The sequence below is a fragment of the Liolophura sinensis genome, chromosome 1, assembly GCF_032854445.1.
Source record: "Liolophura sinensis isolate JHLJ2023 chromosome 1, CUHK_Ljap_v2, whole genome shotgun sequence".
Classification (NCBI taxonomy): domain Eukaryota; kingdom Metazoa; phylum Mollusca; class Polyplacophora; order Chitonida; family Chitonidae; genus Liolophura; species Liolophura sinensis.
The window spans coordinates 66107610-66121180 of NC_088295.1; the positions used below are offsets into that span (position 1 = coordinate 66107610).

At 36.9% G+C, this 13571-nt stretch overlaps 1 protein-coding gene across 1 annotated transcript; it reads right to left on the bottom strand.

The window, feature by feature from the left end:
- Positions 1-231: 231 nt before the first annotated feature.
- LOC135468882 (mitochondrial carrier homolog 1-like) lies at positions 232-12818 on the bottom strand. Its single transcript, XM_064747347.1, has 12 exons — positions 12729-12818; positions 11308-11392; positions 10435-10541; positions 9521-9604; positions 8974-9031; positions 8252-8303; positions 8042-8101; positions 7545-7638; positions 6532-6564; positions 5843-5910; positions 4391-4466; positions 232-3504 (listed from the first exon to the last, which is right to left on the bottom strand). The coding sequence occupies exons 1-12, from the start codon at positions 12816-12818 to the stop codon at positions 3400-3402; spliced, it is 912 nt and encodes a 303-aa protein (XP_064603417.1). The 3' UTR covers positions 232-3399.
- Between the last annotated feature and the right edge of the window lie 753 nt (positions 12819-13571).

Below are 13571 nucleotides of genomic sequence, written 5' to 3' on the forward strand. Positions count from 1 at the left end.
GACAATCGGACCCTACAGAAGGGGCGTCTCAGCAGTCAAAGAGCTAATGATCTGAACACAGACAATCATATTGATGGTTTAGAAATCCAAGATTACACCAGGGTATATCGAGCCATAATTAATCCCACAACTACTGCTGAGTCTATAGAAAATCAACCATTATTTTGATGTTTCAACACGAAATAGTGATTGACATTTTCCTCGGCTGGGGCGAGAAGGGATACATATACACCATTTTACCTCAGATCCAAACACAAATTTTGACTGACACATATGATCAATACAAATGCCCAAAAAGACATTTTTAATTTACAAAATATAGACAGTTTATTCATTAATGTTGGTATCACAAAGGGAGTTTCAAATACCATTTTGCTACAAGTGATTTGTGTCTTGTTGATGGATGTGGACTGAGCGACAGCGACATGTGTACAGCTGTGTGAAATACAGGATGACATTCTATACATCTTAAATGACACAATGACGAGTCCCTGTGTTGGAATATCTTAAGTTTTTGATTGCATAGGACATAGGTCACTGGACTACTTCACACAACTAGGAAATTGTTCTACTTTCATGGAACACGTTGTACAGTCGGTTAAAGATACGATAAAAGACTCAAAACATTCCGTGACAACATTATGTATACAATGTTAAAGAACAACTAAGGTATCAGCTAAATATTATTAATGACAAAAAAATTGCTACGTGCAACTAATTATATAGTACACTAAATACACGCATAGTTGTTCGACATACTTATTTTCTTTGATTGTGGATTAACATAATACTCGCGAATTTTTCAAGTATTCGACGGCGTACAGTTTTAGGGGTTGAGGACACAGGAGTGACTGTCACAAACCACAAGCTTTGGCAAGTTACTAAAGAACTTTCTCACAACCCAAGTGGTGGTTTGTTCGCTGTAATTTCCAAAATGTACATGAAGTTTAACAGAAATGAAATTGTCTCAGTCATGTCCGATCACGTTTCATCTTTGTGTCCAACACAGCAGTTAAGATAACATGCGGAGCAGTAAATTTCTTCTAGATGAACAGCAGTCAAACTTTGTCACTACAAAACACATTTGTGCAAGATAAGAAAAGGCCGTTGCCTGTAGTTTCACACTTTAACCCAAACCAACATACAAGTTAAAAAAAAACAAACCAAAATCAAACACACCACAATACAAAAATTTACATGCACAGGGATAATATTTTTACAGACCATATGGTTAGTAATCGTTTTTTTTTTCGTACACTCCACCAATGGCAACAGAAGGGCTGTATATCACTTTACAGATCAATAAGGCAGACGTACTCGGAAAATTGAGATCATTCTAAATTTTTCTGCTGATTGAGGAAAATTGTTAAAGTGGATTTACTGATATTGGCATGAATGGATCAGGTATATTATCTGCTCTGAATCACTTTTGCCTCTGGTTTTGAGTTTTCTCCGTAGACAACAGTCTGCTATATACAGGTGCTGACAGGGAAAGTTCTTTGTAATAAAACTACTTTGCTCTTCATTTTTGGTGGGGTTGAGGGCATTCACAATAACATCCGCCATAAGTTTAATATTTTCACCGGTACCACATGGGTACAATCCTCGGATCATCCAACATTTATACATTCACTACAAGTATAGACACATTGACAGCATCTATTATTCCGCATTAAAAACAAAAATGGAAAGGCACAAAAAGAGAGTTCATTACAAAATACAGCCTATCAACAAGACATCTCTAGACCATGGGTTGAGAACTTTAATTAAATATTTATAAATATTCTCACTTATATGTAATATGCCAAAAAGGTCACAGAAGATAGGCAGTAGACAATCAAAAGATTAATGCATAATAAGGGATACAAATGAAACCTTACAAATATATTTCACACTAGTATATCTATACACTTAATTCCCACATAATTAATTCAACTGACAATATACTAGCATCTTCTATGGCTTTGCGCCGAAGTCCCACATAACAAACGAAAGACATTAAAGCGCCAAAATCTGTGGAAAAACTTTTGGACTAAAGGGAAATTCATTCTATTTAAGAGCTCAAACTCATAATGTGATACCATTACTTGGAAGAAAATCGAAAGGAAATGGTTCCCACAAGTATGCTGGACACTTTTGACAGCAGTTTCAATAACAATAGTCATGGTTGAATGAAAAATTGGGGAGACTTTATGCAGAACAATATCCACGCCAAGAGAATTTGGGGTCAGAGGATCTCATCCACAATATTATCATACAAAAATCCGAGGTACAACTCCCCGATTTTCAGATAACACTTCATAATCAACAAGTGTTTATGGATGGTCTGTCATCATCTCCACAATGTCAAAGTATGCTCGCTACGTACCATATTCCTTGCATAAATTACGTCTATTTCTTCTATGAAAATGTGTTTTTCATCAAGGATGACAGACAAATTCCATCCTGGCTACCACAAGTTCAGCAGAAAATCACCATGGTGATTCTAGGATCGAAACAGCAGCGCCACGCTCTAACAACTTTTAAAACACGACTTGTTCTCTGAATAACTGTTGTTTGAACATCATTCTCTGTGATTGCACGCAGGATTTATTACGGAACGGATGTAATTTGCCCAAACAGTAAAGGGGTACTGTGACCAGGCATATATTTCGAGAACACCCCAACATTGTGAAGATAAACTGACAAGCAGAGGATGAAGTCAAAGGAATGGTAAACTATTGTTGTCCGTTTTTACATACTTGTGGACGAAATGTACTAGTGATGGTTTATAGGGACAATTTTCCATTCCACAAACCGTCAGCAACACAGATTAAAAGATGATAATACACTAATACAGAACGATAATACACCAAGTCTCCAGAATTATAATACTACCCCACACACATGTATCGAAAACCGCTTTACCCCCTAATACTCTGTTACAAATTTTGGTCTCAACTAAATATGTGACACTCCTGATTTGCAACAAAATGCCAACATCATGTCACGAGATATTTACACAAAGTATCTAATTAGGTAACTTTTGTTCACATTTTTCATTAGAAATTTATAGTAGAAATGTCAATTGGTTTCCACAAACGAATGAGACAGGACCCACTGAAATGATCCAATCAAAATGTACACTGAATGAGAACAGCCTGAAACCCATAGACCCTGACCATTACTTTGTCACACATTAACTTGTCACACTTGCTAGAATTTCATCAGCAAGACTGTGATCTCACCCTATACTACCTACAAGCTTGTCTGATGTGGTCTGGGTTTGACGATATGGCAAGGCCGGGTTAGTAATTACACTTTACAATCTCCGTATATAATCAATAAACTGTCATTACCATGAAAAGTCTCTACACCTGAATTTGTACACCTGAATTACTAGACATGTCACACTCCTGTTCAACTACTGAAGGCGTAGTCCATGGCCACCAATCTGCTGCCGATGCGAGTCACAGGGCCGTTATAATACCGCCAGAATAAGCTGGAGCCTCGCTTCAACTGGTGCTGAAACACATAAACAGATATCATGACACAATGGGCTCTGAGTAGGCCTTTCTATACTGAATATTAAAGAAGAAACGAACAGTTACTCACAGGTATGCTTGCCTTGAGTAATTCCAGACCAGTCTAATGCATGGTAAACAACATCACCACATTTCTGTTGTTTGTTTTTTTCGGATTTAGTTAAAGTGTTACTATTTAAGCCTTTACATGAACAGTTAGTATAAAACTCTAACTCATGTAAATTGACAAGGGGCCAGATTTCACTGGTTACGTGCCAACTATCACACTGTCGTCGCGGCATTGGTTTTACTCTCCACACCTTTATATTATACCTGTATATAGAAAATTTCAATGCATAAAATAATGATTATGTTTACAATTCCAAACAAACATATATCACAAGTGAGATCAGTTTTTAGGTGATTGGACATAACACTACTGGGCTGTAAGCCTCTACTGCTCTGGGTATAAAACCAGCTAAGTTTGGACTCCCATAATGAAAAAACAGACCAGCGGACATGGGATATCAATCAAAAAATAGAGACATTACAACTGGCCACAAACAAGACTTTCCTTAGACCCTGTGTGTATCTTTTGCTCGACTCCATACTTTCACCCTTAGACACAAGACCCTCTGCTGGGTTAAGTCAAATTCAGTACGCTTATTTGCTGGAAGGCCGTGGCACTTTTCTTTCCCTCACCCCATGACAGATCACAAGTCTTGATACTGTCACATGGTCAATGACTACCTCCTTATATTTTTTAGCATGTCGTATATTTCTCTCAAGAAAAATTTGGAAGAATTTTTGAGTCACTATGTGTTAACGAAAGAGACATAAAACTATTGTACACAAGAAAACAGAGACTGTGCATTAGTAAGACTTACCGCTTTGCTCAGCTGTCGCCAGCAATCCACCCAGCCCCTGTATATGGGCATGTTGGGAGGGGAAGCCGCCACTAAGCTGAAACCGAAAAATCAAACCAATATTTAAGATGCAGTAACTGGAAATGTTTTGCTTACAACCTTACTATACATGGTATAATATGTATGTATCATCATAAAAGCCCACATGCAGTATGCGACAAGAATGAGTATGACCTACCCTTGTCTGCATTAATTTTACAAAAACCGTTATAGATATGTGAAACCTTATGGGCCAAACCACCATAATGCCAGAAGTGAAATACTCTTGAGCATAAAATACCACCAAAATAAATAAATATTTAAATCAATCATATATGATTACCCTAATTCTTCAACCTTTTCAGCCGTTCTACAACCAATATTTTGCAACAGTTGAGAGAACTATGAGGTGCAGAGAATAAATAACAGTTTTATGAAGCTTAGATCTTTAATGACGTGAACAAACCATATTTAGCGTCATTTTCATAATAATTGTATGCATAAATTCCGCTGAAAAAAATGCACTAGTGGTTGAAAGGGTTGAAGATTTACAATTTATGTACATGTCTTTATAGGAATCTATTAGGCAAACCCAATGCAGCAAAAAATGCACATAGCTACAAATATCTATGTTTACTAATCTCTTTGGTGCTTCTACCTATATGATATGGGTCAGGGTTATGGTCGAGTAAACTGGGCAAGTCTGGGGCATCAAAGCACATTCCAAGTAATCTGAAAAACCTCCAGACAAAGCATCACCCACACCGATAAGGCATATGTGAGTTCCACAGAATTCTTGTGAGGAGCCACTAGACTTAGCGAGTGAGCGGTAACAGACTGTAAGAAGACCTGTAGCTTTATGCTGTACCTGCACTCACCAGTTACGTATTAACATCAGGAGATAAATCCTCCTCCTACCTTCTGCATGTGTCTAAAAAGTACCAGATAATTTTAATGTTGTGATGGGTTGATATATAAACTTAAAAAAAAAAAAAAAAAATTCTCTCGTCCATGCAAATTCAAACTACTATAATTCTTCACTATGTTCAACCTTTTCGCATGTTGGCAAGGTGTTTATTTAAGCATATTCTGAGAGCATTATTCAGCGTAGACTGATAAAATTATACTTTTTGTGAAGCCCTGAAATTGACCAACCCAACCAAAGTAGTTTTGTCTCAAAAATTTAATAAAAAAGGTGCATAAACTGCACTGAAAGTTGCTCTTTTATATGTGAAAAGGTTAAAGAATTAGGGTAGAATGACATCCCTTAAATCCGTTAAATCAAACTCGCAAAATGCTATAGCTCTTGTGAGATTTCCACGGAACTCAGACAGGACTTATTGGAAATCGAAACCACCAGGAACACTATCATTTCAGTCCAGCACTAGAGAAGTCATCATAAAACATGAATGGCAAAGTGCAGACGTCACTTACCCACTGCCATTGACAGCCATCAGGTTGCTGACCAGTGTGAATGGGTAAGTTATATGGGTAACAATCAACTGCAATAAAAACAAGTTTTACATAGATTACATTACGGCTAATTTTATATCAACAAAGTACATACATGTACCACGTCATCAATCAGTATGAAGTCAGAGGGACTTAATTTACGGCTGAAAAAAAAATTATGTTTTGACACCAAAGTAGCTCTTTAAAAAGTGAACCTTTTTATTTCTGTGATTTTGTATAACCAAGAGATCGCAATGAAAGTAAAGAAAAATGTGCTCATCAAGAAAACTAAAAACACTACCATGTTATCAAGTTTGACCCAGCAAATGCAAGTTATGTCTTCTTATCATATAAACTGAAGAGTGTAGGGTAAGAGAGAGGCCACAGTGTATATTCTATTTCTCTAATATGTCATATCTCATGGTCTCAAAAGAAAAGGTAAAAAAGATGATTTATACAGAATATCCTACCACTTAAAGGCAAAAATGGCTGCGCCCCGTTTGGGTCTGCTTCATCTTCCATTTTAATAATGAAAACTACATTCTTTGGTTTTCTTTTTCTGAATTTCAGAGGCAAAATAAAAATGATAAATTTCAACTTTAACACTACTGTAAACCTGGCCATTCATATTTGCTTACAAATAACCTATATTTTGATTGTGTGAATCTTACCCCACATGCTGCTCCAGTGTAGGTCTGCATACCCTAGAAACAGAGGGAAATGGAAATGATTCAGTAACCCTGAATAAGCCAAAAAGCACTTCAATACTCAAGAAAACATCGACATAACAAAGAAAACATAGCTTCTCGCGACAAAATCACAAAGACAGACAGGCAGGTTGTCTCCAGTTTTAAAAGGATATATAACAATACTTCTGTAAATATGAGTTCTTTCCAGCAGGCCAATCTAACAATTTTAAATGGTATACACACCTTCTAATTTCTTCTAATTTTTGGAACGCCTTGTATGCTATTTTTAGTAAACAAACATGACAATGTAGCAAGAATATTTAGATTTTTTTTACGTGGTTAATCTATTTAATGAACAACATATTCATATCTTTACTTTCTCAAAATACTGGGAGAGAAATGATTCTTTGCTTTCAGCTCTACTAATATCTCACCTATGAATTAGATAATTAATTGTTCCTACAGTTTGTAATACATTTTCTGAAGACTACATCATAGTACTCTGTAGAGTTTTACAAGTTTGATAATACATGTACTTCAAACTTTTCGGAAATATCAAGAAAACTTTCAATGTTCATTTACATTATTGAAAAATGTATTTTAGATTTCACCAACAACACCCATTACTGTAATTCTTCAACCTTTCCGGATGTTTGTAAGGTTTTCATTTAAACATATCCTGAGGGCATTATTCTGTGTAGACTAATAAAATTGTACTTTTTACAGCCCTGAAATTGGGAAAAGCAACCAGTGCAGTTATGTTTCCAATATCAAAATAAAAAATGGTGCTGTAAGGTGCTCTTTCATATGCAAAATGTTGATGAAATAGGGAACTAAAAAAAATTAAGCCCACTTCAAAAATTCATGGAAATAATGGACTTTTACACTCAAAAGAAAATGATCAATCCACTTGTTAAGACCTATACTTGAACAGAGGTCATTCAACCCTAGAATCCTATGTGTATGAATACTAATGACTGTACCAAACAACCCACCTTATCCTCCACCAGGTAAGTGTTGATGATATGAGACAAGATGTTTGCCAGCCAAACTGTGAGTGCTTCACCGATGAGTCGTGGGACCAGGCCACTAAAAAAATACAATCATCAGTCAGAGTTCCAGTCAAAAGTCACATCCATACATCCCAATCTATTTGTCAGTGAACACTTGCATCAATGTTGCTTGCTTATTATGCAATCAAAGTTAATTATACATCATATTTTAAATGATCATTTGGTGGTCATTGTATGTGTGCATACAATACTAAAACATTAAATGCAATCAGTGCAATTTTATATGAAACTTGATTATGGAAGTAAAACTTAAGCTGAATGGTTTACCTAATTTCAGGGATTCTGATAAAAAGTACACAAACCTCACACTGCAAGCTGCAGAGCAAGGGGAGACAACCTATTTGTTAATAACATAGATATGTGAGAGCCAAATACATAAATACCGAGCTATAAATTAAGCTGATCAATCACATGCTTACGCAAAAAATCCCATGATTCCATCGTTCTCATAAATCTCTCCAATGGCGGACAAAAAATTGCTGAAACAGAAAAAAAGTCAAACTGAATACCTTAGCCATGAATAAAAGTTGGTCTTCTCTACAATTCCATTCTCCAGTATTTCAATTTGCAGACACACTTATAAAAACTGGAAAAATAGTGCATAATTTAAAAAAAAAACATATACATACGAGTATCTTGTTTCTCCACCCACAAACTGAGCCATGCTTCGCAGCATTATCACTGAAAGTGAGAGGAAAGAATTTGATATTGATTGAAAATTTTTACAAAAGGCGATATTTATCAAATTGCAAGGGTTTAAAACTACAAACTCAGAATAGGAAAGAACTCAAATGGTGGATGCTACATTGTACTAGAGCAGTAAAGAATCAGTGTACAAATTTCCTGAAACAAAGATTTTAACTGTAACTGTCTTTGAATTTTTTTTTATAAATATGGGACCTGGGGCTGATTGCACAAAGTCATGCCTGACTTAAGTCAAAATTAAAAGCCTTTCCGCAATGCTAAGTTTTGGCACTGACAGTTGAATTTGAACAAACATCTGGCTTAAGATAACTCTGATGAGGTGGACAAACTTTTATTCGATAAAACCGAAAAATAAGCTTTAATACTGTAGTTAAAATTATTGCTTAAGTCAGAAATGTCTTTATGAATACGGTCCCCAGGAATACATTCATGCATTATATGAACATGCTGACAGGAAATAGTATTTAATGATTTATTCTGTGTTTTATCTGTTATCTTTATTTAATTGCTCTTTAATGCCATACCCAAGAATTTGTCACTTGTATGAGGACAGTAAGTGTTATGAGTGGAGGAAACTGGCAAGTTTCCTTCACAATGTACATATATTTCGGATAAACCTTAAAACAAAAAACAAAAAAATCTTCACCATTTATAGGCTGGCAAGCAATTGTTCCCATGCACTTGATTAATGTCTCTCTGGAAGTCTGAAACAAAACTCATGCTCATTAATAACTTAGCCTAATACCGACATAACAAACTAAGGACATCCATATAGCAGGACCCAATTTCATAAAGCAATATGAGCCTGTTAACATAGCCAACGGTCGTGACCTTTTTGCAAACACCTTGCCCTGTTACAGCCAGAAATATAAGGAAGTATAATCCCTAAAATAATGCAATAATACTTTTTAATGCTAAAATCACTTTAAATGACTTTAAACTTTAAAATGACTGTAAGTACATGTATATATGTGTCCGTGATTGGGGTTTTACATCACACTTAACCATTTTTCAGTCATATGACTACAAGGAGCCATTAGATGTGTGCACATATATTGTGTTTTCTTGTGGCTGGATGAGTCCATTCTGCCATAGTGCCGTCGCCAATTGGTTTCAAAATTACTGTAATTTTGCACACAGCGAGAATGACAAAATACCTAGTTTATGGATGTAGATTATAATTGTGTATATACCGTTATGCAAAGCGCTTTGATGGACACCATGAAATCACCGGAGTCTCTATTAGGGTCTGCTCGGGGCTCGTCCAAGGGGAATGACTGCAGATTAAAGAAACAAAACATGACACATGCATATGTGGTTCCCATGCCAAACTGCTGACAGTGTTGGAAATTATCAATAAATAAAGGTAGAAACTTTGGCTCGGCCACTGTCGGTTTCAGACTAAACTTACTTCATAACCAACTGTCAATAACGAGAAGACAACACTAGACCAAATTACTATGTACATAAAAGTGTATAATTTATTATTTTCATGATGTTGGGTAACAGACATATCACAGTTCAGAGGAAGGAAAATTGCACACATTATGAAAATCAAAGCGCTGGGATGTTATCAATTTTAACCGATGAGACTGTTTCCCATGACATTACCTGAACCCGGCTTTGCCCATTAACCACATCAACCACGTGCTTGGGGGACAAGTCATGCGGCATCTTATTTCCGGCCTCTCTAAACATGGCTTATCCTATGGCCTCATCACAATTCCAGTTAATTTACAGAGTTACCCAGCATGTTACAACAAAATGGCTGTGCACATTTTGTTTTCTTGCCAACCTGCTTCCGTAATAACTAAGGTTAAATTATTTGTTGTCTTTTCTTTTAATTATTTGACTGAGACAACTAAAGATATTTTGTTTTCCCCATGCAAATGGGTATTGAAAGATATTTAAAAATACTGCCTACAAATTACACATGTGTAAGATTGAATATAGTTTTAAAAACTATATATGCCCTGTCCTATCTTCTAGACACAGTGCTGGCTGAATCAACAGATAACACGGCTGCTAAGTCACTTTTCTAAACAGCATGTCTTAAATTAGTTGCTCCTTGATGTCTGAATACCGTTAGTTGTATTGTTAGTCTCACCTCAGCCACAGCTGACTGGACAGCCCCTGTGACAAATCCACCCAGGAATTTGGGCACAGCTCCTCTGTACATGCCCAGGAACCCATCAGTAGCTCGGATGTGTCCAACTGTAAACAGGCAAGCAGTAAAGCATTTTAAACTAGTTCAAACAGAGCCACCAACAAATAAATGGGCCTTGCACCTACCCTCTTCCTTAATTTTAAAGATATACAATCTTAGGCTTTTATAATTTTATACTGTACAGCTTATTCATAGAAATTTGCTCAATTAAGCCAAAACTGTTTGTAGAGGCAAAGGGAGATAACTTCATGTTCACTAAATACAGTGACCAATGAAAAAATTTTGACACATGCTAGGCATAGTAAGGTTGATGTAAAATCATTTGCCAGGTGTTTATTCAGGCATGTTCTGAAGTAATTATTCTGTACACACAAATAAAATTATTATTTTTGCTAAGCCATTAATTTGGCCAACCCAACTAATGTACTTTTATCTCCGAATCATAAATGCGCATAAATTGTGCTGAAAGTTGCTCTTTCATAAGCAAAGTGGTGGAGGAATTGGGGTAGTATAACAACTATAAATGACAATGATATATAACAAAAAGCATAAAACATACCCCTTTATTTTCAATAATCATGCGCAGTAAAACTGCGGTGTAAATACATAAGTGTTCACAATGCTGAAACCTCTCTGGTTCATCATCAGCCCACATTTTTATAATGAAATGTAGTTTTAAATTAAAGGTCCACAAAATTAAGTGGCTCTCGTGTGCCCAAATAGATGTAATCTAAAAACCTGTGCACAACGCCAATGGACTGATGCTAATCTACAATAAATCAAGTTACAAAACATTTATCCAATCAGACTTACTGTATCTGAAGACATTTGGGTAGATAAGCTTGTCTCTTCCAAATATACTCTTGGTGGGGTAGGGAGGCAAAGGTTCGTGCCCTAACTGAAAAGGGATCAGTTAAAATTAGACAGGACTTACACATATATGCATGTGATGTAAATATATATATTTTGCAACCATGGTAAGAATTATGATTTCAGCAGTCTGGATTGTGATAATACAACCTATTTCGTCATGACCAATTAAACTAAACATAAAGCCATAAAGAGATGGGCTCCAACATGTGACATTAGTGGTTGATGATGGGGCCCTTGCTGGCTTAACAGGAACAGTACTGCTCAAGCAGCATTTGTTCACCCTTGTGAACAAATGTATCAATGCAGTCCATGTTTGTAGCTGCCAAAACTACAGTACCTGTGCAAAAAAAAAAACATGTTCTTTTCCAGGTCCTTCACGGTCGCATTATGTAGACTGACACAAATGGCAATGAAAATATTGTAGTTTTCAGTGAGCTTTCAATGTCAGTGCTCAAGTTTCATTTCAGAAATGTAGGTCTCCTGACTCTTGAAAGTGATGTCAATGGCAAACCATTTGATGGTGAACAATTGGGTACCACCAAAGTTTTTACAACTGATATGACCACAAGACTGTGAGTTAATTAGTTTCATCAGTTAGGGTAGTATATTAAGAAGACTTTGATAGCCGTGAATGATAAATGAAGTGGGAAGTTTGCACCATGTGTTTATGAGAGACAGGAATGGACTTGGTGTTCATACACTGAAAGTCAGAATTTTAAAATGACTTAAATTCATATTGGATATTTAACATATCCATCAAGATGGACTATCCTTGAAAAAGGTGGTGTGTTAAAATCCAGTTCCAGCGGAACAGCTGCTACAATGAGTTAGGTCTGTGCTGGGGTGTTATTGCAGTGGTGTTAGGGGGGTCACCTTTTTTTTTTAGCTCTGCCCACCCATAAACTTAACAATAACAGCTGTCATGCAAGCGAACCATTTTTGAGTTTAATTAAAGAAGTAAATAACAAATGGATACATGATAAACATTACTGATGACTACTGCTCGTAATGGAGCTCGTAAACTTTGATATTCTCTTTCTCCTCCGTTGCTTCCCGACCTCTGTGACAAATGAAAAGACGGCCTCAACTTCGTGATCATCCCACTTAACACCCCACGCGGTAAAGAGCGAGCTAAATATGCTAGACCCCTTTCTTTTGAACCGAAGTGGAAACATGGTTGTCAAAGAGAGAGTACTGATTCGCCACGAAATGTCATTGAACGACGGACAGGCTTTGTGTCAAAAAGGGGTCAATTTTCGTGTCTAATTAAGTGTCAGCGATTACTACTTAGATGCAAGTCATCACTCCACAATGGCAGTATGAACACAATAAATACAACGGGTTAATCTTTGTTTATCAACCTGAATCAAAACTTTTGCGTAGCCCAGAGGGTGGAACACAGTCGACAACACGGCCCCGCTGCAAAATTGGAAAGCACTCATCGCCGCCATCTTGAGGATTTGCAGTGCATGTGTTATCTCCCCTTGGCTATTACGCAACACGAGTGGATCTACAGCCAGTGTAAAGTAAACAATAATGTAGGTTAGATAAAATATTGTCGGAGCTTAGCGGTTATAAAATTTGAGGGGGGGGGGGGGGAGGGGCTGAGGCAGTGAAAGTAGTATTAGGCGAGGGCCAAGGGATATAAAGCTCTCGAGACGCAATTTAGACGATCTCTGAGGCAATGGATGTAGTATCCAGAAGAGCCTATCAGCCCATTAACCATTCTTATTCAAACCGCTCCGCCAATGTCATTTGGTTTATAGAGAAAACACTATTTTCGGTGTCGGGGGGAGGGGGGCAACACCCACCTGGTTTCGCCGCTAGTAAATGAATGAATAAAAACAAAGCAAAGTGCAGCGCTATCAAGAAAAATCCTATTTAAATTCAGTGGGAGACTCGAAGACGGGCTACACGAAAGGTCCGAAAGACAGAGGAACGCATCGTTTTCTTCTGTGACTTTACAGTATGTGTGTGTACTTCACATGTGTTTTATGAGCGCGCTCACACCGAACATTTTGACGTAATAAAGGAAAGAACCAATTAGTTTATAGCTTTGGACCGTCTTGATACACGCGGGAAGGAGTTTTATGAGTTCCCCATCGACACATGTACATGTTCAAACAATCTCTGTTGGGTATAGGCCAATGTCATAAAGCCTACTACAAAAAGCCTACCCTTACGTGAGAATCTTAGAGCTACAG